This window comes from Hyaena hyaena, unplaced genomic scaffold, assembly GCF_003009895.1.
Source record: "Hyaena hyaena isolate Hyena2069 unplaced genomic scaffold, ASM300989v1 scaffold_438, whole genome shotgun sequence".
Classification (NCBI taxonomy): domain Eukaryota; kingdom Metazoa; phylum Chordata; class Mammalia; order Carnivora; family Hyaenidae; genus Hyaena; species Hyaena hyaena.
The window spans coordinates 1535166-1560886 of record NW_024081071.1 but is presented as its reverse complement, the minus strand read 5'-3'; the positions used below and the strand labels follow the sequence as shown (position 1 = coordinate 1560886).

Below are 25721 nucleotides of genomic sequence, written 5' to 3'. Positions count from 1 at the left end.
CATACAACATGCAAAATATGTGTTACTCAACTGTTCATGTTATCCAGCACGCTTCTGGTCAACAATAGACTATAAGTAGTTAAGTTTTGGGAGAGTCAAAGTTATACTCAACTTTTGACCAGGAATGAGAGCATTGGTGTTTCTAATCCCCATGTTGTTCAAGGGCCCACTGTATACAGCCACATAATAAAGAATGCCAAAGACCACAGAATAGAGCATTTCAGAGTAAAACAAGTCAGAGTCACTCAAAAGTCTACAAAAGTTTCTGGAGGTACAAGAGTTAGCTGGGGAAACCTGAAGTCTGGGAGAGGAAAGAAAGGGCTTAGGAATCCCATATAGTATGTTTCACTCTTCCACACTCTCTTAGCTTCACTCTCTAATTATTCACCCAAAGATTGCAGTGGAGGAGGGGCAGAGAAGTAAGGTGAAGGAGGGGTAATGGGTACGGTGTAGGGAAGAAAGAAGAAAGTGCCTTCTAAACCTCAGGGACCATGCAGGCATCCAGAAAAGAGAATCTAAAAGCTCTATCACTCTAATTTCCCTGTTGGGTCTTCAATCCATCTGCAGTTGATTCGGGTATGAACTAGAAATCAGGATTGCACATTTTCCAGACCCATATCCAACTGGTCCAATGGATAGTTCACATTTATAGCCTTAATGACTGTAGCTTCACACAAGATCATGATACCTGTAGTGTAAATCTTCCAGATTTCTTGTTTTTATGCAAGACTATCTCGATTATTTTTGTTCTTTTACATTTCCATATGACTTCTAGAATAAACCTGCCCACAACAACACACCCACCTAAACACATACCCACAGAAACACTAGTGATCGTGCCAAATTCATTTACTAATTCTAATCATCTGTCTCTAGGTTTTTACATTTTCCTCCATGTACATATTTATAAATACACTATTTTTATTCAACTACAATCAAAATATTACACAAAAATTTTCAATACTGTGTTTCATTACACAGTTGAAGAGAACTAGTAATTTCTTACTTCCTCTCTGGAAACTGGATATTTAGGCTTCCCCTGTTCATCCATTATGCTGTCATTTACCTAAAAATATTCATCAGGTACCTACAATATACCATACTTAAGTCACTACTAGCTCTGGATACAGAATGATTGGTAAGATAAACGGTCAGCACCAACATAGAACTTAATTCAAGGAAAGAAAACTAAGTATGACAGATACTGTGACAGGGACATAGGGTTCTCTGAAAGTATATAACAGAGACACTAACCTCATCTGTTTGGGCAGAGAGCTTGTTAAGAGCAGGCAGCAAGAGAGAAAGCTTCCTAGAAGTAGTTCAGCTGACAAGTGAAAGCATAGAAATTTGCCAGGTTAAGAGGAATCCAAGAGCTTCTAAGCAGAGGCGATAGCATCGCGAATCTCAAAGTCATGGAATCTTGCAACAGTAAACCCAAACTGCATTTCAAATATGTTGTTGTTTACCTGGATGTATTAATTGGATATATGCCGAATTCATACCATCTGTATTCTTGGCAACACAGATAAATGGATATAGATAAAATCTACTTTCCACTTGTGAAATATTAAGCACAGTGATGATTGTGTTCTTTCCTCTGGCTGAAAGATTTTCCACTCTGTTCAAAAAAGAGAGAATAAATGAAGTTGTTTAAGCAAAACTACTACAACTGAGACACATACACATGATTTATCTCTTTATTTGCCACATGAGTTACAGCAGCATTATCACCAGCACTAAGCACAGGGATAATAATCAGGCTGTTGGCAACACTGATCTGAGATTTTATAGCCTGAAGACCACAGTCAGTGAAAGAGTCAGTAGCAGAGATCATATTTAAATTACCAGCTTCCAAGAAGAAAAAGATGGATGCACATGTTAATCGCCATGGGGCACAGAGAATACGTGAAACAGGAGATTGGGACAGGTGAGCAAGGAGAATGCTAAGGAGTCAGGAGCTGATCCCGAGAGAGGAAACAGAAAGTCACTTGAGAGTTGAGAGGTAGAGTGCCAGATTCTTGGCCCACTTAATGAGTCTTTCTTAAACTGCTTTAAAAAACCCAGAATATCAGGGTTACTGGGTGGCTCAGTCGGCTGGGCATCTGACTTTGGCTCAGGTCATGATCTCATGGCTTGTGAGTTCGAGCCCCGTGCTTGTCTCTGTGCTGACAGCTAGAGCCTGGAGCGTGCTTTGTATTCTGTGCACCTCTCTTGCTCTGCCCCTCCCTCACTCATGCTCTCTAAGAATAAACAAACATTGAAATAAAAAAAAAAAAGAATATCATAAAGGGTAATTCAGGAAAGTTTTTCACTGGAATTCTGTAACACATCTATCTACATTCAAGAGAAAGCCTTCCAAGTGGTTCAGAATTTGTACCAGGATGACATGTGTTTTTACCTGAAGTGTATAAGTTCTTATAAATCCTGCTAAGCTCAGCGAAACTCAATATGGGCAGTAAAGGGTCAAGGGCCAGTCAACTGCCAACTAACTCTTGAGATTCAATGAAACCATTAAGGTTGTATAAAGCATGATATGAAATTTAATACCAAAACTTCTTTGTGCATGATAGGCTTTTAGCATACTTACGGCAAATAATCCTCCACCAGCACTGGGTCATCTTCATCAATTAATGACCCATTCCACTTCCAGTAGACAAAGTCACTCAGCTGGCCACTGACATTGCAGATCAACTGTAGCTTGGATCCTGCAAAACAATGTATTTTTAATCAGAGCAATTGATTTTTATCTGATCTAGATTGGTAAATGGCTATTGATTAAAAATTTTCAATTCTAGAAAAGTACAAAGAAAAACAAAAATTGCCCTTTAACCTACCACTTGGAGATAACAGTGATTAGTAACCTCATGTATCTCATTCTCTGTGCATATGAGCAATTTTTAAAATGGAACATTGTTGTCTGCTATTTGTAAACATTGTATACTGGGAACTTCAGCTCAGCCTTCCAAAAGAGGCATTTCATGAATACTTAGAACTCCATAATACAGATCTACTATGATTAATGGTTTTCCTATTGCTAAACACAATTTGTTTCTAATTTTTCATTATTGGGACTATATTCTAATGAATATGCTTATGCATCAATATTGTATATACCCTGAAGTATTACTTTGAATCTGGAAGTAGAATTAAGAGATAAACATATTTTAAAAGTCCTCCTCCTTCTTCCAAATGAGACTGTACATGTCTGCACTCTGTCCAGCAGGGTATGCAAGTGCTAGCTAACCCCCAATCCCCCCAGATTCCAAATATTTTTGGTTAATGATTGTCCAATGAGAGAATTAAAACCGCCATTTAAATTTTCATCTGCATTTCTTGGTGTGCTTGAGTGACTCAGTTGGTTAAGCATCTGACTCTTGATTTCAGCTCAGGTCATGATCTCACGCTTCTTGAGTTGAGCCCCACATCAGGCTTGTGCAGACAGTGTGGAGCCTGCTTGGGATTCCCTCTCTTTACCCTTCTCTCTCTCTCTCTCTCAAAATAATAAAGAAACTTTGAAAAAATTTAAAATTTAAATTTTCATCTGCATTTCTTGAAATCATGGTGAATGGACATCTTTTAGAAGCTCAGTGTTGGTCTGCGGTTAAGAACTGTTTGTTATGCTTACTGTCCATTATTTAATTGCTTCTCATATTAACCTCACTTCTGTATGGGAGTTCTTTATTCTTCAAGGATATTAACTTTTTATCATACATGAAAACTATTCCAAATAACCTTCAGAGTTTGTTGCCTTTGTTTTATTTGTTAATGGAAATTCTTTGGTGTAGATTTTTTTTTCCATCAAATTTCTGTTTCATCTGTTTTCACAATTTTTTTCTTAAAGCTCTACCACCAAATCAGGAAAATATCCATGTCCATTTTCACTGAGGTATATACTGCTGCAATTGTTTTGACTGTTTTAGTTCTTTACTCTGTCTAGAATGTAATTGGGTATGGTGTGAAGGAGAGACTTAACTTCATGTTTTTATCCAAATAGCTCATTTATCACTTCAGAACCCCTTATTGGAAAATAATTTGTAATGCCACTTTTGTTATAAAATAAAATATTTATTTGGGACTCTCTTGGTTGATCTGAGTGGGTATACTGATGCCAAGGATACCACAATCTTAATTGCTACAGTTTTACGGTAAATATTGGTATAATTTAGAGCTCTTCTTGTCAATATTATTTTAATAATCTCATCTTTTTAATATTCTTGGTTAATTTTAGAATCACTTGCAAACTTTTGAGCCCATTCATATTTTTTCTGGAATTCCATTAACAGTATAATTTTAGGGACGCCTGGGTGGTTCAGTCAGTTAAGCATCCAGCTGCAGCTCAGGTCATGATCTCATAGCTCATGGGTTCAAGCCCCACATTGGGCTCTGTGCTGACAGCTCGGATCCTGGAGCCTGCTTCGGATTCCGTCTCTCTCCCTCTCTCTCCCTCTCTCTCTCTGCCCTCCCCTGCTTTTTCTCTTTCTCTCTCTCTCTCAAAAATAAACATTAAAAAATTTTTTTAAAGCTATAATTTTAAGAGTTGATATCTTTATAATTTCTAATTTTCCATATATGAAAAACATACATTTCTATTACAGTTTTCCTTAAATTGGTGTTTCTCAAGATTGTTTCCATTATTGCTCCCTTTTGAGCCATTTTAGACATTTTTATCCTAATTGACTACCTCCCCATAAATCTTTAATGCCTCAGACATACAGTCTATCTATTGATTTAGATTTTTTCCCACTAAGTACCAATTTTCTCCTCATTGGAAACAACATAGCTCCCACTCCTTGTCAATATGTATGCTTTAAATCTCAATTTTCCCGAGATTTGTATGTCAGAATCTTTTCTCCCCTCTAAATCCTGTTTATTTTTAAAAAGATTTTGCTAAGAAACTTTAGAGATATCTTTGTGACATGTTGCAAATAGGACCTCTTTCCAAGCCATTACGTTTTCTAGCTGGTTATTGCCAAACAAGTTTATCATTTTTAGACTATTGATTTTGTTTTTTACAAGCATTTTATTTTAATTAAGTTGGTATAGACAATGTTCATTTAAAACCCATATCCCAGGCCAAAAAGTACAAATAAAATAAAAGAGTGCACTGTTCTGTGGTATACACTTGTGAATGAATAACTTTATTCACTGCTTATGAAAACCAGAACTTTTCAGGGATCTTCTGACAAGATTTTCTTTCATCTTAAAACGCTTTCTCTTCAGTGACACCATCTTTGGAGTTAGTTAGTATTCGTACCATCTCTATGTCAACTCCACTCCAACCCTACATTCCTCTTCTTTGGGTCCAGACCCCCAGATTTTAAAAGCAGCTTTACATTAAGGAAAGGCCATTTTGCCACCGCTCAGTTCTCTGAGAAACTTCTGTCTCCCACTGACAGCCACAAGTCCAGGAGAGAAGCGATCGTGCTGGAACTTCAGAGCCAGTTGGAAAGCCATTATGAACACTCACATCGGCCAGTCTTAGTCGCCACAAGCCTGAAGATGCACAGGCCTGGAAAAGATGGCCCCTCTGTGCACACACGTGATTTATAAAAAGGAGAGGACAAAGGAAGGAGGCTGAGGTTTGATCACCAAAAATCAGCACCATGAAAACAAATGATGACAAATGGACACTAGAATTCAAATTACTGGAAGTTTTAAAGAGGTAAGGTGCCAGTCTTCAGTTCCATGTTGAACACCACAAGATGAAAGAAGTATTTTTAAAAGTAAAAAGGGATTGAAGGGGTAAAAAATGAAAGATAAAAAGATATCTAAACCACTGAAGGACCCTGTTTGTTCCTGATAAACTTCAATCACTTCTTCCTCCATTCCCAGCTCCTTCTGACTGTGATTATCAGCATTTCTCTGACCTTTGAAACCTGAGTGGAGTCACTGGAACTTCCAGTCTTTGACAGTATAATTCTTAGAGTTTCTTGAGACATGTCATCTTCACTTCAAAGTGAATCTCACTGCCATCCTGTCCGACTCTGAGTTTAATGCATGCTCTTTCCTTCTTATCCCACAAGTCCCCACTTGAAGGCTTTGTCTCCCAGTCAGACATGGTGATGATGGCTTCACCCAGCGTCTCCTCTGCACAGCAGTGACTTCAAAGACGTAGCCCTTGTTCTGGGGCTCACAAATCCACGTCTTCCCCACGGCACACCACCAGAGCTGGAGGGACATCTGCTATACCTAGAATATTAATTTTATATCTAGCCAATTAATATATTAATTTTAATTTTAATAATAAAGTCCTTTTCTCCCTTACAGTAAGTATGACTTACTTACTTACTTACTTATAGTAAGTAAGTATGTATCAGTGGGCACTTCTACAATATATTAAGTAATGTTGGTTATGTGGCCATCTTTGTCTTGCTCTTAACTTCAGTGAGGGGAGGGAGTCTATACCTGTAGAAAGTCAAACACTACAGTGGTTCATCATCAAGAACGTTAGTGACCAGGGCGCCTGGGTGGCTTAGTCGGTTGGGCGGCCGACTTTGGCTCAGGTCATGATCTCACAGTTCGTGGGTTCGAGCCCCATGTTGGGCTCTGTGCTGACAGCTAGCTCAGAGTCTGGAGCCTGTTTCTGATTCTGTCTCTCTCTCTTTCTGACCCTCCCCTGCTCACGCTGTCTCTCTCTCTCAGGAATAAAAAAAAAAAAAAATATTAAAAAAAAGAATGTTATTGACTATTGGTTTGAATTGATGTTATTTATTAAGTTAAGGAAGTATCCCTCAGTTCCTCAGTTACTTTACTGGTAATTCATATTGAATCTTATCAAATGCCTGTTCGACCTTCAGGGTAATCATATGACAGGGTGATGTGTGCATCTGACCAACATGATATATTAAAAATGATAAAATATGATATATTAAAATATGTTTCTGAATATAGGGCTATTTTTAGATTTGGAGATCAATGTCGCCTAAACTATAGTGCTCTGAAGTGTACACAATCTAGAATAAGAATTCCCAACAGGGGCTATGGCCACCAGGGCAAAAAGTGGATCTTGGGAAGAAGGCAAGAAAATCCTTAGATATTGCAATGGTTTGTAGCCCTGCAAAGGGCACGGCACATCAACAGATATACAATATATCTGTGGGATTAGAAAACTGTAGAAGGGAAGAAGATTGGGTGGGGGCAAGGGGGAAATACCTTTTTAGGCTCTACAGGGGAGCAATAATGCAGAGGAAAAAAAGGATTAAGGAACACTGCTCTAGATTCTGTTGGCTTATATTTAATTGTGAGTTTTCACGTCTTTGTTCTTTTTACAACTATGAATGCCTTTATATTACCTTCCATCATTAATAATGACTTGGACACATACAGCATCCATTGGTCACAAACTTTTACCTTCTGATCTCTGTATAATTATTCACGGTCTTCACAGAAGAGAACTTTGTATGCCAGCTTGGTTTTTGATCCTCTGATATAAACATCTGTATTTATGCTTGGACCAGTGGTTTTCATTAGAATTTTCAGGGACAAAGGAAATGTTCTATATTTATGCTAATGCAGTAATCACTTGCCACATATGGCTATTAGGCTCTTGAAATATGGCTCCCATGACTGAAGAACTCATTTTTAATCGAACTAAATTAACTAATTTACTTAATTTAAATTTACATGTCCACAGCCACATATCGCTGGTGGTTACTGCGCTGTATAGTTTATGTCTGGATGCTTACAAGATTATGTAATATATAGATTATGTATATATAAATTTATAAGATTATTTTTCCTGCAATAAAAAATTTTCACTGACTTTATGGTCATCCTAGAAAAAAATACTTATCCTTTTTAGTCTCTTATCTTATTCTTCTGTCTAAAAACTTTAAGTTTTTCCGGACATAAGAAATCCATCCTGTGCCAGTCAGATAAATTACACTTCTCATTTCTAGTCGTGTTGAACTTGGCCTTTGGCTAGTGTTTCCATGGGTAATAAGTATCCACAGGAGAGTGAGAGTGGACAAATCAGACGAGGCTAGATTTTTGTCCTGAGAGGCCAGAAATCCAAAGAAACATTTAAAGACATTAACTGTACCACGGTTTCCCACTAATTACAGGCATATTCAGTAAATGATTTAGGTTACATGTGGTAAAGGCAGAGTTGATCTAACCCTTGAGTTCAAAATAATGATTTGAGCATATCCTGATTGGAGCCCACTTACCCAGACGTGCTTCCATTGTCTCATTAGTTGGACTCACAATTACAGGCTTCACGGGCTTGTCTTCCTCTGAAAGACAAACATCCGCAGGGTTTCTTAGTCTCTTAGAGAGCAGAATCTCAACTGATGACGACAGTTAGCAAAATATACCAAAATATATCACATGGAGTCTGGTCAAATATTTCCCTGAAAGCCCAGCGTATGTATGGCAGGAGAGAGAAGGCAAGAGGTGAAGGAAGGAGGCCACGACAGAGGCCATTGCAAAACCATGAATGCCCGCCAGAAAGCCTGGGTCCTGCTGAGCCCCTGGAGTTTGGTGCTACAGACACACACATCGCCAGGAGTCCAGACAAGTGCCTCTCTTAAAGCAAATCAGGAAAAGCAAGTAGCTGTGGAAAGGCACTTCCGTGGATGAAGCATTATTACCCAGAAGGACCGTCCAGTGCTAGACCTGCTTGTATTTAGTAATTTTAGTAATGACCCAAGAGTGGAATGACAAGCAATTTGGCATAATTTACTAAAAAGGGCGGAAAAGCATTAAGGGGCTCCAGAAACCCATCTGACTTTTATTTACAAGAAGATTAGCTTCAAAAGCTGAACTGTGGCCAAGCCGGAGAAACTATGAACTGGAATGCCCCGGATTCCACCACAGTCAAACCAAACCAAACCAAAGCAACAACAAAACAGGAAGCCCCATCAGAACAGGATATTGTCTCTTTTGTCCCCTAATGTGTACCTACTAGAACAGTGTGCCTGGCATAGAGGAGACGCTCAGTTAATATTTTTGAATCTGCCTTTATGAAAACAAAATGTGACCTCATCTCTGATGAAGTATATTATTTCTATAGAAGGGATCAGAAAAGGAGACTGAGGGTATTTAAAACATATTTGAGCTCTCTTAAAAGTTCCCTAGTTCTCTCTAAAACACTGTCTGCCGCTCTGGTGGCTATATGTCAAGAAAGACAAGCCAGAGCTACACAACGGCCAGAGAGGGGCTGCTAAAATCTCAGGGTGGTTGTGATATAAACACTATTGGAAATTATAATGCACTGGTGCTTGTAGGACGTGGGTAAGGAATTAATTGTGATTCAATAAACTTAATGTTTAAAAATATAAATTATTAGACTATTGAGAACACCTAGCTATAGGTAGGGTGATCATATTTTGGAATTATCTAAGATAGTCCTCATTTATGCCTCTTGTCTCAGCATAATTACTAGTAAGACTCCTTTAACTTTTAAAGTCCTGATTAAAGTAACTCTTCTTCTATTACTGACAGCTTACAAAATCTGATACTTGCAGAAAGGTTGAGCATTCTGACCATCCCCAGGTAATTTGTAGGAGTGCATTTTCTTGTAATAGCTTCTAAGGTGATACGTAGTTAATAGAGAATTGAAAGCCTCGGGAAGATTTACTAGAATAATTATCGTATTCCTATTAATTTCTCTTCTGTTTTGCACTGGGCACACGACCACAAGCTGAGCATGCTTGACTGCTAATCTCCCCAATGACCTTGGAAGGCTGTGTCACATTACAGAACAGGAAACAGGCTTCGAGAGGTCAAGTGAGCTAACAAGAAACTAACAAGAGGTAGAGCGTGCTCTGGGAGTGCAATGTGATCCAAAGCCCATCAGCGTTCACCCCATCACACCAACAACTCTCACTGCTACACACTCAGACTCCCCAAGCCAAAGTGCTTGGAACTACTCTTCCTCGTACACCGGCCACAGGGAACCACAGAGCTCTCTGGAAGAAGCATCTTTAGCCATGCCAGAGAACAACACACCTCTTACTTCCGTTGGAAAACAGCTCTTTACTGTTGGTCTGATTAGCCTTGCCTCTGAAGCAGGAATGCAAAACACAGATACAGTATTAGCAACAAAAACGAAACCAAAGCCACATGACATCTGGCAAGTCATCAAGCTGCTCTTGGATTTGGTTCCTCCATGAACAATGAAGGCAATATTAGAATCATGGCTTCCGGGCCTTCCCAGATTCAAACTACCGGGATTAGAGCTAGGACTCACCTAGAGTGATAAGTTCTATAACCCGGGTAATACGATATTGCTTTCCCAAGTATGTATAGGATGCTTGACAAGTATAGTTCCCCATATGTGCTGCAGTCACATTTGTCATGATGAGTCTATTTGTCAGTCCAGAAAAGTTCTTATTGTCAAGTAGTAGAGGTTTGCAATCCTAGACAGAGGGAGAAGAAGGATGTACTGAAAACCAATTAATGATTTCCCCCAGCCTACCAACAAAAGAAGCTGTTTTCTCACACTGGTAAATGTTTTACGCATGAGTGTGTGTGTACACACACACACACACACACACACACACAATTCATATATATTTATACATATGTGAATTGAAAATCCCAGAAAAATTTACAAAAATAATCATCATATGCCTATTTATTTCTCTTCTGTTTTGCACCAGGCACATGATCACAGCATATGTATGAATATATATGTATATATGTATATATATATATATATATATATATATATATATATGACTATGTTCCTTACATACAAGTTTTAATATAGTGTATTGTTGGCAATACTCACAATGATGTTTCCAGGATATTAAATGTTTATGCCTATGAGCCATGCACTTTGAAGACAAGTGAAGACAAATGTACTTTGCAAGAAAAACATGTTTGAGGAAACATCGTATTTTCTTAGTAACACTGTACTTCCTTTCTTCATTGACACTGTTTATTTTGTATTTCTTAACCCCTGCAAGATGATTCCCCACCCAAGCTCCAACCAACTAGGCAGATCAAGGTACCAAAAAATGTAATGTGTTCCATGAAGTGCTAGTCAATCTACTTTCAAGACCACTAAGTTATTTAAGGACCACTTAATATTTTTAATAAAGAAAAAAGTAAATATTTTATAATAAATAGGGATATCTTAAAAACCTTAAATTTATAATAAGTCTTATTTTTAAATATCTTTTATTTCTACTATAATTTTCTCAATCTTATTAAATTAAGAGAAAGTAAGATTTTTATTAAGCTACAAATTAAATGTATGTAGTCTTACAACTTTTTTAAAAATTTCTAATAAGTTACACACACAAAAGCAAACAACATGTCAAATGAAGAAGTATTCTACAGATTCACCCTATTGTCCAGGACAGACTACTATTTTATTTGACAGAAAAGTAAAATACCGTACTTAACATAAAATTACCTTATGCCACTGTATTTTGGGTAACTCATTTTTTTCATCTTTAAAAAAATCCAAATAAGGACACACAAGTTGTCCATCTCTTGCAACGGGTAGTTTCTGTGTAAATATAGCTTCTGCATTGTAACACAAGTTAGGTTCATGCTGCACAAACTTAGCGGTTATCTTAATTTTGAGGCAGTAAGTTGCATTTCTAAAATAAATCAAAATTGATGAATTAAGCACCATTAAAGAGATTTTAGTCCTTAACCGCTACAGCCACACAGAACACATGTTTGTAACATATTAATCGCTTTCTTACCTTACTGCACAATAGTAATGTCCTGAATCCTCTGCCTTAGCAGGAACAAACCAAAGTTTATCATTGTGCTGATGAATCCTGGAGTCTACTTCCATAGATATAGGTGTCTTGCTGTCATTTTTATACCAAATTATAGTGCCTTTCTTTTCATTTGGGTTAAGAAGACATGAACGAACATCTATTTCATATGCAGATGAAACTAAAACTACTTCTTCTTCACGTTCCTGACATATATCTTTAAAAGGGAAAAAGGGAAAGCAATTTCCATGAGAAATTTATCACTGTTTTTTAATGTAATATCTACATATACACCCATCAATTATAATATACATCAATTTATATTATATGTGAGTTTTAACAGCTTTAAGATTAAAAATACAATCTTGGGGGCACCTGAGTGACTCAGCTTGTTGAGTGTCCAACTCTTGGTTTCAGCTCAAGTCATGATCCCATAGTTTGTGTGTTTGAGCCCTGCAGTAGTCTCTATACTGACAGTGAGGAGCCTGTTTGTGATTCTCTCTCTCCCCTGTCTCTGCTCCCTTTTGCTCATGTTCTTTCTCTCTCAAAATAAATAAATAAACTTTAAGGAAAATTTACATAAAAATATCATCTTGAAAGTCTGAAAGATTTATATTCAAATCTAATCGTGTCACTTACTACCTGTATGTACTTGGGAAAGCTATTTAACCTCTCTTATCCCTTCTTTATCCATCTAAAATTTGGTGCTAATGTAGCAGGAGAGATATTTACTTCAGTACAAAATCACTAGATTTGGCCTCTGACCTAAAAAATTTTTAAAATGGACGAAGTGTATGAAGCAACAATATTCAAGACATTGAACATCAGGGAACAAAAGACAGAAGTGCTAGAAAGATGGAAAACAAAATAGGTGAGCCCTACAATTTCCTCAAGTTACTGCCTAGAGTAAGAGTCTAGGTCATGACATTGCAAGGAGGAAACATAGGCAAAGCCCAGTGTTCTCTCTGAATGGAGAAAATAGACCTGGAAATCCAGGTAAACCATAAGCTTGCAGGACAGAATACCAAAGGATTATAACTGTATAGATAGAGAGTTTTGGAGATAAGTCTCCCTCAAGCTTTCAGCTGAGTACCAATTAGCATGAGCACATTAAAAGTGCGAGGCCAGAGTGAAAATTGCCAAAAGGATTAGAGTGAATACCCACTGGAGCACACACATGCTAGTAACTGCTGTTGTTCTCAACAGACAGAATGAGAAACCTCATTAATTACGGGGCATCAGGTAGAGTATCCAGAAGGTTCTGACCTAACAGTTGGGGCAAATTAGGCCCCATATAAAACCTTGTTCTGATCCTGACTAATAAGGCTTAAAATATTAATCTTAAAAGATCAACTATTCCCAGGTAATAACCTTGTGGCAGAACAGTTCAAAACATTTTAAGTAATACAAAAATATCCAGCACTCAAAATGGTAAAATTTATAATGTCTAGCATTCAATCAAAAATTACCAGGTGTGCAAAGAAGTGGGACAATACAATCAATAAGAAGAAGAAAATAATCAGTCAATCAAAACTGACCCAGAATTGACACAGAAGATAGAATAGATTGAAAAACTAAAATAGTTATTACTACTGTGGTCCATTTGTTCAAGATACTAGACCAAACATGTTGAGTAGAGAGATGGAAGAGATTTTTTAATAAAACTGAAATCAATTTTCTAGTGATGAAAACTACAATGCTGACTTAAAAAAAAACACTGGATATGATTAATGGAAGATTTGACAATACATAAAAAAAGATTAATGATCCTAAAAGCATAGCATTAAAAACTATCCAGAATTAAACACAGAAAATTTTCAAAATAAAATTAGTTAGCTGCAGGATAACTTCAATGAATGTAATATTAATCCCTAAGAAGAAGAAGAGAGGTGGGTGAAACATAAAAAGTACTTAAAGAAATACAGGCAGGCTTTTAAGTTTTTGTTAAAATAATGTACCCACAGATCCCCAAATCGCAATGAACTCCAAGCAAAAAAACAAAAACAAAACAAACAAAAACAAAAACAAAAAAAATGAAGAAAAATACACTAAACACAGAAATGATGTAGCCTTCTTGCCAAAAAAACAATAAAAGCCAGAAAAGAGTGAAATAAAGATAAGTACTAAAAGAAAAAATTGCCAACCTAGAATTCATGATCTTGTAAAAGTATCTTTCAAAAACAGAAGCAAATTAAACACTTTTTTCAAATTTATAAAAGCTATAAAAATTCACCATCAGTACATCTATGCTAAAATATAAAAATATGTAAGGAAGTTCTTCATAAAGAAGGAAAATAGTATCAGATGAAAAATGAATCTATATAAAAGAATAAATTCCTCCTGAAATGTTTGTTACATGGGTACTTATAAAATAATTTTTATTATTTAAATATCTTTAAAGATAACTGAATGTTTAAAGCAAAAATTTTAAAAATAAGTATTGTGAGATTTATAACATATAAAGAAGTAAAACATATAGGAACAATAAGGCAGAGTTCAATATGGGAGAAGTGGATGTATATTGTTCTAAATTTTTTTATACTATATGTGACATAGTATAGTATCACTTGAAAGTAGACAGCAGTAAGTTAAAATGGGTACCATAATCCTGAGAGCAGTTATTTAAAAAAAAAAAAACAACAACAAGCTATTAGTATAAGCCAGACATAGGAGATAAATATGAATTATGATAATTCTCAATTCAAAAGGCAGCAAAAATCTGAAAAAAATAAAAAGGATAAGCAGAAAATAAAATATGGTTCTAAATTAAACCCAAATGTAGTAATACTCGTATTAAAATATTTTAAGGGTCTAAATGCCGAAAGGCAGAGATAATTAGACTGGATAAAGAAAGAGGATCTAACTATATGTTGTCTAATATGCACTCACTCTCACACATACACACACTTTAAGTATAAAGACACAAATACATTAAAGGTAAAAAAGAGAAAATATACACCATAATACTAATCAAAGGAAAGTTTGAATGATTATTATATAGTCAAATTTTATAATAAAGAATATTACCAGGATAAAAATGGCCATTTCATTATAATAAAGGAGTTATTTATCAAGTAATTCTAAATGTTTATTCGCCTACTAACAGTGCTTCACTGTTAAAGCAAAAACTGATAGAACTTCAAGGAGAAATAAAGAAACTCACAATTATAGTCAGACATGTCAACACCTTACTCGCAATAATTGATAGAACAAGTAAAAACAGACAATAGCCATATAATGATAATGATATACAAGATGTGAGCGCTATCAATGAATTTGGCATAATCAATTTTTAAAAATTTTTTAATGTTTATTTTTGAGAGAGAGAGTGACAGAGCATGAGTAGGGGAAGAGCTAAGAGGGAGAGAGGGAGACACAGAATCCGAAGCAGGCTTCAGGCTCCGAGTTGTCAGCCTAGAGCCCGACGCAGGGCTTGAACTCACAAACCATGATATCATGACCTGAGTTGAATTCTGATGCTTAACCAACTGAGTCACTTAGGTGCCCATGGCGTAATTGATATTTATAGATAATTCTACCCAACAGAGCAGAGGACACAGAAAATTTATCATATTCTTGTTCATTACCTAATACTCAATAAATTCAAAAGGATTCAAATTAGACAAAGTATGTTCCCTGGTGACAATGGGACTAAATTAGAAATCAATAAGAGAAAGACATCTAGAAATCGCCCATATATTTGAAGACTAAACCACTTCTAGATAACCCATAAGTTAAAAAGAAAGAAAAAAGGGAAGTTAAAAAGTATTTTAACCTGAATAAGGAAAACACAACATATCAAACTTGTGGAATACAATGAAGCAGTACCTAGAGGAAAATAGATAGCACTGAAGGCCTACAAAAGAAAAAAATATCTCAAATTAATAACTTCAGCTTCCACTTAAGAAATTAGAAAAAACATATATCCTATATAACATTGATCCGAAAGAAAAACTGATGAAATGAAAAACAGAAAAACAATAAAGTCAAAGATACCAAAAACTAGTTCTTTCAGTTTTCAGTTTTATAATCAATAAAATTTATATATGTCTAGCCACTAATCAGGAAAAAAGAGGGATGACATCTCTTATTAAAAGTATTTTAAAAGGATAATTAGAAAATCTTATGAACAATTTTATACCCATAAATTTAAAAACTTGAATAAAATCAGCAAAACCCTTGAAAGACAGACTATAAACTGTTTCTCATAAGAAAGAGATAAACTGAAGAGCCTTGTAAATGCTAAATAAACTAAATCTGTAGTCAAAAAACTTCCAAAAAGAAAACCAGGCCTACATGGCTTCACTGGGAGAAATAACACCAATTATATACAGAGTTTTCCAGAAAATCGAAGAGTCAATAATGCTTCCTGATTTACTCAGAGGTCAGCATTATTCAAATGTCAAAAACAAAGACATGACAAAAAAAGAAGACCACAAACCCCGCCTCATCATGAACATAGACGTAAACTGCTTTTGAAATATCTTAGCTAATTGAATCCTACAATATATCAAAAAAAAAAGTAATGCATTATAATGTACACAACATCCCACAAAGTTAGGTTTACATCTTTCAAAAAATCTATGAAATTCCATATTTGAACATATCTTAAAAGAAAAATTATATGATCATCTCAATAGATGCAGAAAAAGCACTTGACAAAATCCAAAATCCATTCTTGATAAAAACTCTCAGCAGACCAGAAATGGAGGGGAACTTTCTGAACCTAATAAAGGACAGGTATAAAACACCTACACCTAATCATATATAGTAAGATTAGGAGCAAAGCAAGGATGTCCACTCTAACCACTTCAATAGTATACTGGAAGATCTAATTAGTAAATTCAGGCAAGAAAAAGAAATGGTATCTAGATTGAAGAGGAAAGAAAAATGTCATTATTTGCAGACAACATGATTGTCTATGTTATGTAGACTATGCTATGAAATCTACATAAGACCTGGAAGGATTAGTAAGTTGTAGGATATAATACAAATATGCAAAGTTAAATGTATTTGTATATACAAATGTATGTTGTATTGTTAAATGAATTTGTATATACAAGCAAAAAATAGTTGAAAACTGAATTTTTTAAAACACCATTTCTAATAGCATCAAAAATATGAATAATTAAAGGATAAATCTGACAAAAGATGCTTCAGACCTATCCAATGAAAATTACAAAATGTGGCTTAAATACTTCTAAGTAAATGAAGAAATGTATAATCTGTTCGTGGGTGAGAAGACTCAATTTTGTCAAAATGTCAGTTCTCCCCCCAAATTGATTTATATTCAATTCCATTCTATCCCAAATATGAGCAGGATTAAATTCATATAAAATTAGTCAACAACTTCGATTTCTAAAAAAATACTTTAAGAAGTTACACTGCTTTATTTCAGCATTTATTATAAAGCCACAGAAATTAAGACAGTGTAGTATTGGGATAGAGATAAATAGGTCACCAGAATAGAAAAGAGGTCTCAGAAATAAACCACACAAACATATTCAACTGGCTTTTTTTTTTTTTTTACAAAGGTGAAAAGGAAATTCAGTGAAGAAAATACAGTCTTTTCAACAAATTAGATATCCTTATGTTTAAAAGAAAAAAAAAGGAACATTTGAGGCAGGATCTCCAGAATGCAGTGAGTCTCCATAAATCCACCCCTCCATAAAAACAACAAAAAGACTGGAAATTTTTTTTCCAAATCAAAGGCTTGCAATAATCAAAACATTTATTTAAGGGGTGCCTGGGTGGTTCAGCTGGGTAAGCATCTGCCTCTTGATTTTGGCTCAAGTCATGATCTCAGGGTCGTGGGATCAAGCCCTGCTTCAGGCTCCATGCTGAGTGTGGAGCCAGCTTAAGATTCTCTCTCTCCCTCTCTCTCTATACCCTTTTCCCCCACTCTCTCTCTTAAAAACAAAACAAAACAAAACAAAACAAAAAAAAAGAAACAAAAACCCCCAAACATATTTATTTAATAACAACACCAGCTAAATCTCAGCGGAACAGCACAGTTTGTCTTTGTAACGTAAAGTAGTGTCATTCGCTTTTCCCAGCTCCACTATAGCCTTGAAAATCAGCAGCCCTAAAAACCCAACAGCTGTGAAAAACAGCAGGCTTTCAAGAAGAGACCAGGTTTGGAGCTCCTGAAAGAGTCCTATTTTCAGAGCAGTGCCATGATTTACTTGACTGGGAGCTCCTTGGATAAGTCACAAAGAGTGGTTTTGTCCCCAAAAACAAATAATCCAATTAAAAAATGGGCAGAAGACATGAACACATATTTTTCCAAAGAAGACATACAGATGGCCAACAGACACATGAAAAAATGCTCAACATCATTCATCATCAGGGAAATGTAAATGAAAACTACAATGAGATATCATCTCACACCTGTAAGGATGGTTAAAATTAACAACACAAGAAACAACAGGTGTTGGTGAGGATGTGGAGAAAAGGGAACCATCCTGCACTGTTGGTGGGAATGCAACTGGTGCAGCCACTCTGTAAAACAGTATAGAGGTTTCTCAAAAAGTTAAAAATAGAACTACCCTGGGGCGTCTGGGTGGCTTAGTCAGTTGAGCATCCGACTTTCGCTTAGGTCATGATCTTGTAGTTCGTGGGTTCAAGCCCCATGTCGGGCTCTGTGCTGACTGCCAGCTCAGAGCCTGGAGCCTGTTTCAGAGTCTGTGGCTCCCTCTCTCTCTGACCCTCCCCTGCTCACGCTCTCTCTCTCTCTCCTAGAAATAAATAAAACATTAAAAAAAATGAAAAATAAAATAGAACTACCCTAAGATCCAGGAATTACACTACTAGGTATTTATCCAAAGGATACAAAAATACCAATTCAAAGGGATACAGGCACCCTGACGGTTACAGCACTGTTATCTACAATAGCCACATTATGGAAACAGTCCAAGTGTCCATCAATTGATGCATGGATAAAGAAGATGTGGTATTATATACAATGGAATATTAGCCATAAAAAAGAATGAAATCTTGCCATTTTCAATGACATGGATGGAGCTAGAGAGTATTATGCTAAGTGAAATTAGTCAGATTACCATAAGATTTCATGTACATGATTTAAGAAACAAAACAAAGGAGGAAATCAGAAAAAAGAGAGGTAAACCAGGAAACAGACTTTTAACTGTAGAGAGCAAACTGATGGTTACCAGAGGGGTGGTGGGTGGGAGATGTGTTAAATACAGGATGGGGATTAAGGTGTCCACTTGTGATGAGTACTAGTGTTACATGGAAGTACTGAATCGTTATATTGTACACCTGAAATTAATATTACGGTATGTTAAATAACTGGAATTTAAATAAAAACTTTAAACCAAACCAAACCAAACAGTGGTACTGACTTGGAGGTCTACAGGAAAAGTCCTATCACCAGGGTGTTTGTTCAAAAAAAAAAAAAAAAAAAAAATCAATCAGTGGCAACTGTTTAACACTTCAGCTACCTGAGGCTGTGATACCATTTGGGACAAACAAGAGTCTTCTCAAAAGGAAAAGGAAGATCTGGGATGCTAAATGTCTACAAGGGGCTAGATGAGTGCACATGGATACAGGGCTGTGAGCACACTCAGTAAGACCAGAGAAGGCACTAGTCTCTCAAATCTAGATGACCTTAAGGTCATACAAAAGCAGAAAGTGAAGGCTAAAGCAGAGTAGTGAACAGCTTAGTTGTTGAAGGCGAAGGCATACTCCAGCACACATAGAGCCCCTTCAGCAAAGGGTTGAAGACTTTAATTAAATCTCTGACCAAGCATTAGCAGACCAAACTGAGACTTTGGTGGCCACATACTACAGGAAATACCAACTTTACAGAATTAGCCCAAGAAAGTTATTAAACAAATGAACAGCAGCAGCAGTAACAACAACAACAAAACTAACCATGACAACAAGCCTGTGTATGGGAGCCAGGGCATGGAGGGATCACAGGGGGCACATCTGATCTCCAGAGTTACCACATTATACTACCTAAAATGCCTGTTTTCAACAAAGCATACAAATAAACAAAAAAAGTATTCCCTGTCCACGGGGGGTGGGGGGGGTGGGGGGGGAGGGGGAGGGAATAGCCAATAGAAACTCCCAGGGGGGTCCAGATATTAGATTTACTAAAGACTTTAAAATCAGCTATTATAAATACGTTCAAAGGACTAAAGGAAGCTATGTCTAATGAATCAAAGGAAAGTATGACAGCAATGTCTCAACAAATAAAGAATATCAATAAAAAGAAATTATCAAAAAGAATCAAATAGAAATTCCAGGGTAGAAAAGTCCAGTACTAAAATGAAAAATCCACTTGAAGGGCTCAACACCAGATTTGAACTGGCCGAAGAAAGAACTAGTAAACTAGAAGTCGATCAACTGATTACTGGAAGATTATCCTGTCTTAAAAAGAATAAAAAATTGAACAAAGCCTCACAGACCTGTAGATCACCATCAAGAATACCAACATAAGAGTGCCTGGCTGGCTCAGTCAGTAGAGCATGCCACTCTTAATCTCAGGGTCATGAGTTCAAGTCCCATGTTGGGTGTGGAACCTCTGTATATATATGCATATACAAAGCAATGATTAAAAAAAAAGAATACCAACATATGCATAATGAAAGTCTTAGAAGCAGTGAAAAAACAAAGAACTGTTTCTTGATGGCTTCCAGCTGTGGGTTCATAACAGCAAATTTTGACAATTCTTCTGAATGAGAGCCAGGATTTCCCCTATCACACTCTTTAATCAGCAACAAAGTCAGAGAAGGCTTGGCCCTGACATTAGAGACCTGGACTTGAGCTCCTGCTCTGACACGAGCTACATGAGCTTGGGCTCGTAACCTCACTGGGCCAGTTTCCCTTTCCGTAAGTGAGAGAATGAGGAAGGAACATCCAGCAGTACAGTTCTGTGACCAGGAGGTCACAGATTCAATACAACAGGAGAGGGGGAAAAATGACTCTGTCATGGAAGGTACTTCATGAATTCTAAATAATAGAGTTTCTCAGCAAATAAGAACACAAGGAAAAGCTTAACTTACCGGCTTTCAGAGAAGAAATCAGTACAGCTGTGAAACCCACAAGCCTGAGTAACACTTTCATATTCTCCTGGAAAAGACAGGAATGGAAGAAAAACCAAAATAAAAATGTTACTATTCCAGAAAAATCTCTAAAACCATATACATTAACTCCCACCTGCCTCCACCCCACCCCCAAGCCCCACTGATGGGTTAGTCCCTTACATCAATGTGATCATGTTTCTGGACAGAATTGGGGACAAATTCAAACAACTTAAGATTAATAAAACATCCATCATCTGTCCCAAAATTCATTTCCCGTCTTGTTTCCCATTCAAATTTCTTCCCAATCTAATCTATGCTCCTACCGAGTGGCTAGGCCCTAAACCAGCCTGCCTCTGTTTGTGGGGATTTGTTCTGCACCTGGAATGTACCCCATTGCTAGGACCCACATGCAAAAGTCTTCCCATACTCCCAGGCCAGCTCAAAGGTCACACCTTCATTTTATAAGGTAAGATACTAAATCGTTGGTACCAAATGATATACCTATGTAGAGATGCATCAGATAAGACTTCAAAAATAATAACTATATAAAGAAAATGCATGGTTTTTCACTTCTTTGAGGTTTTCTATCTAAAATTTCTACAGTGAACATATATTGATCTTATCACAAAGGAAAAAACAAAAACAAAAAAAGACTCCACAGCCCCTGAATGGTTTATAAGGCCACACTAACATAGCATTGGCCTCAACAGGTGTCTGTCAGCGACAGGGCTACAGATTGAACCGAGGTCCTGGTAAATTATGATTTTAACTACATAACACTTTGTCCACATCACCTAGCAGGGGGTAAAACCGCATTAGGTACTTGATTGATATTGGAAGGAAAACGTGCCCACTAAAATCATATGAATTGGATATAAAAAGAAAAAAATTTTCCTACCCTTCTAAACTTCTCAAACTCAAATGAATTTAATTTTCAGTACAGCCTCATTTTCCTTCAGAACATTCCTTGCAGGTGCTCCTGAACAGGGCATGACGTAAGTTTCAGTCTCGTACCTCCAGTGAATGACTGCACAAATCAAGGGCCCGTGAATACCTCAGACTCAGTAGGTTCCCAACCAAACTCATCTCCCCACCTCAATGACAGGCACAGCACTGCCCTGCACAGGCCACACATACTTCCACCCAATGAGAGATCTAGGTCAATGGCTTGAACCCGCCACCCCCCCCAAAAGCAGCTCTCTTAACCACCCTACCCACTATCAAGTGGCCCCAATCACTCACACCCACTGCTAATGCCTCTAGCTCAAGCGATCACCAGCTCCTGCCTGGATCAATGATGGCAACAGACTCCTCATTGGTCTCTTTGCCTGTGGACGTACCACCTCCCTCTCATCCAGAGAGCCTACAGACCCACAGTTACCAAATGACCTTTTCAAAATACCTCCACTGGCTCCCCAGTGCACACAACAAAATCCAAACTGCTCAGCAAAAGCATACAGGTTCTTTGTCCAGAGGCTCTGACTTTCTTGTCCAGACTCAATGCCCCGCCTCCTTGCCCCCCACCCCAGTCCACAGTTACCTTCCCATCCCCCTGTCCTTTACCTCAGAGCCTTTGCCTTCCCTAGTCCCTCCTCCCTTCACCTGGCCACCTCCCTCATCTATCAGGTCTCAGCCCCATCACCGTCCTCCCCCGTCAGACCCCAGCCCAGCTGGGCCTTCCTCCTCTGTGCTCACGCAGCTCAGAGCTCCCGGCACATCTTACTGTGGTTACGCCAGGACAGGAAGCCTCATGAGGGCAGGCACCATGACAGGCCCCTCACTGCCCCCACAGAATCCCACTACGCTTGGAGCTCAAGCCCTTAATAAATTTGCATGGAACAATGAAAAAATTAACAAAAGAAATAGCTCTCCCCTCTAACCCAACCTCAGGTGCAACGTCTGGAGTTAACCGTATAATTTCACGTTTTAACAACACCTGTCCATTAATTTTTACAGGAGATGAAATCTGCCTGTATTATCTGAGGCTATAAGTTAATTTCAAGCATAAAGCATATTGTAACTAAGCCATCACTAATTCAGACTCTAAAGGTGCACAATCATTTGAATATTACCTGGGAAATGTTCTATTTAAGAAGTGGTATTAAAATGCACAAAAAAAAGTCACTATGTGCTTTTTATGTAAATGCCAAGAGAAAATAAAAAAGAAAGACTTTCTAAGCATGATAGACACTCCCATTTATAGTCTCCTCAGTTTAATCCCCAGCATGAGGATGATGATCCTGAAGCCTGGTTCAAGCCCTGAAACCTACCTCAGAGCAGTAAGACTGCATTCCTTAAATATCCTGTGATTCTGACATTTCATTCATGTAAATTGGCCTTCTACCAAGTTAGCCAAGGTTAATTGGCATTATTAGTACATGTGCCTTTAAACTGTATTCAGATTGTTAGCAGCCTGGCTTATTAGCTCTTCCTATAACCATATAGAAGTGTTTTAAGACACCCTGCTAGAGAGGCAGAAAATAAAGGGTTAAAATATTTCCCAATGACCAGGTCCAGGCCAATCAACTGCTCATGTTACTTTATCTAAAACAACATAAAGGCACTATGAACTAACTGAACCATGCCAGCTACTACTTCATGCAGTTACAAGATCTGACTTGTGCGATTACTCAACAGGGAAGGAAAGGAACATGCCAGGGTGAATTTTATATATAGACTGTATCTCGAGATCTAATTCCAAATTAATTGTAGGTAAATGCTGATTCCTTACAAGTCCAAGGCCTGCCACCACAGGGCAGTGGGATATTGGACATGAGGCCTCCCTGGGCCTCAGTCTCCTCATCTGTACCAGTGGTCAAGGGGTTGGATGATCGTTGAGCCATTCCCGCTCTGTTAGTCTACAAAACGCAGGAGCCAAGCCCCAAGGGGCCTGGTTTTGCTTCACCTGCCCCAGAAGTGCTCTGGGCAAAAGCAGGGGAGGGAGTGGCCCCTTCCCCTGACCAGGGGACCTTCTGAATCCATATCAGTCACCAGGCCGTGGTATGAGGTTAAGGGTCACATGACCTAAGGACAGGAAGCAGAAGGGAGGGAAGTAAAGGTGTACTGTACCCAAGATTAAACTAACCACACTCCTGACAAAAATCAGCACAAACCCCATTAGGCCCCAAAACAACACAGAAATCCCAAGAGTGATGCCAAACCTGACTGCCAACAGGTGAAAGTGTGGCTAAGTAAGGAAGTCCCTCAACAATGTCTGTGTTCTGCCATATTCCAGGCAGAGTGCTGGTGCCAGAGACAAAAGAAAATAATAATTAAATAAAATAAGAAAGCAAGAACCCACTCCTCAAGATGGTCACAACTTAAGTAGAAGTCACATGGGATCACAGGTCTGTCGCACACACCCCATCAGCAGAACATGGGATAAGAGCTCAGCCTCCGTGCCTCAGTTCCCCACTTGACAAATGGGGGTGCGGACAGCAGTACTTATATGTCGCCAGCTCGTTGTGAGGATTAAATGAGTTGTCACTGTGAGCGGTGACGCTCAAATGCTAGCTATTATAAATCACCCTCGTGCTGATGACAAATACAAGTTTTGGTAAAATGTTTTCAGATATCCATTTATCTCTTTATTCATTCACTGCTGAACTCAACAACTGCGTATTGGACATCCACCACGTGCCTGCACCTACATGTGGCCCTGAAAACCAACGGGAGTAATGAGCCGGGGTCTGGCTCAAGCAGTCTGCCTCGGGGGCCTCACTCAGCCTGGAGGACGGCTCTCGGATGAGGTGTTACCTGAACCTCAGGAGGTGGTGGTGAGCCCGTGGCAGAGATCAGCCCGTTTTGGAGCATAAACCAAAGGTCGAGAGGCAAAGCTAGGGAAGCCCAAAGTGCCCAGACACACAGTCTCGCTGTGGAGATGACTGCACTTTGTAGGTGGCCAAAAAGAAAATCACTTAAGCCACAGGGTGGTATATGATCAGATTTTCATGTTTTACAAAATCTTGGCACCCACGTGGAATACAAAGCAGAGATAAGAGGGTAGGTGGGGAGAGCGGCTGCTGTGAAAGGAAGTCTAGACGAGTAGGAATGAGGTGGGAGCCAGCGGCAGTGAGAGACAGACAGAAAGGGGCGTATCTGACACCCACTCAGAGGCCCATGGAAGAAGGGTGACAGAGGGGGTCTGGGACACACCAGCCCCTATTCATTCAGGTGGGCCCAGCAAGGGTAAGGACAGGTTCCAGAACCCACAGATGGTCTGAGGAGATGCCCAAAGGGTGACACTCCCAGCACCACGGGGCCTGCGCCTCCTGGGGCCAGCTAGCAGTGTTGCTGCCAACAGAGACTGAGAACCTGAGTGTCAACTGAAATCTGAGTGACATGGACACAGGGCCTGGAATTTGCTGGAACTGGAGAGCATACAGCGCATTGGGAGTCATCATCACACAGGTCATAATTGTAGTGACAGGAAAGTGGCCTGGTCACTGGGAAAGTGACTGAGCAGTGACCCTGTGTGAGGCCAGAGACCCCTTCAGAAATCATATAAAGCCATGGAGCTGTCCCCACGGAAAACGTATGGACAGACATCAAATATTCGGTATGCGATGAGAGCTATGCCCGGCTCACCTGAAGCTGAGGCTGGAGACTGCAGCTGTCTGTGAGAAAAGGCCGGTGAGCCCTCGGGGGCAAGCAGCTCTGTGACCTCGGAGCAGTGTGAAGTGGTGAGTGAGGTGGTCCTGCTTCTCAGGATGGAGGCAGCATCTTTAAGGGGCTCATCTACCTAAGGAAGGAAGCACACACACCCGTGTAAGCCCAAATGAGGAAGCTTCAAGTCACCGACCAACCGCTGCATGGATCTCAAGTGTCCAAAAAAAAAAAAAAACAGAGGCTAGAAAAATGAGTCATACATTTTTTTTATTTTGATGTTTTTTACTTTTTGAGAGAGAGAACATGAGTGGTGGAGGGGCCGAGAGAGGAGATGCAGATTTTTGAGTCACATGTATAAAGAGCAAGATGTCCCACAGTC

At 38.4% G+C, this 25721-nt stretch overlaps 1 protein-coding gene and 1 pseudogene across 3 annotated transcripts in view; both read right to left on the bottom strand.

The window, feature by feature from the left end:
- Positions 1 to 25403, bottom strand: part of IL1R1 (interleukin 1 receptor type 1) — a 30997-nt gene extending 5594 nt beyond the window's left edge. Inside the window, exons 1-8 of one of the 3 annotated variants that reach the window (XM_039253129.1) lie at positions 25322 to 25403; positions 20714 to 20780; positions 11664 to 11898; positions 11366 to 11555; positions 10193 to 10361; positions 8169 to 8234; positions 2588 to 2705; positions 1467 to 1618 (exon numbers count right to left, since the gene is read on the bottom strand). In XM_039253129.1, the coding sequence (XP_039109060.1) occupies positions 1467 to 1618; positions 2588 to 2705; positions 8169 to 8234; positions 10193 to 10361; positions 11366 to 11555; positions 11664 to 11898; positions 20714 to 20774 (991 nt within the window). In that variant the 5' untranslated portion in view covers positions 20775 to 20780; positions 25322 to 25403. Of the gene's footprint in view, positions 1 to 1466; positions 1619 to 2587; positions 2706 to 6104; positions 6190 to 8168; positions 8235 to 10192; positions 10362 to 11365; positions 11556 to 11663; positions 11899 to 20713; positions 20781 to 25321 lie in introns of those variants that run through there. The other 2 variants (XM_039253131.1, XM_039253130.1) reach the window with 2 other exon arrangements.
- LOC120245904 lies at positions 5617 to 6081 on the bottom strand (annotated as a pseudogene).
- Positions 25404 to 25721: the final 318 nt, after the last annotated feature.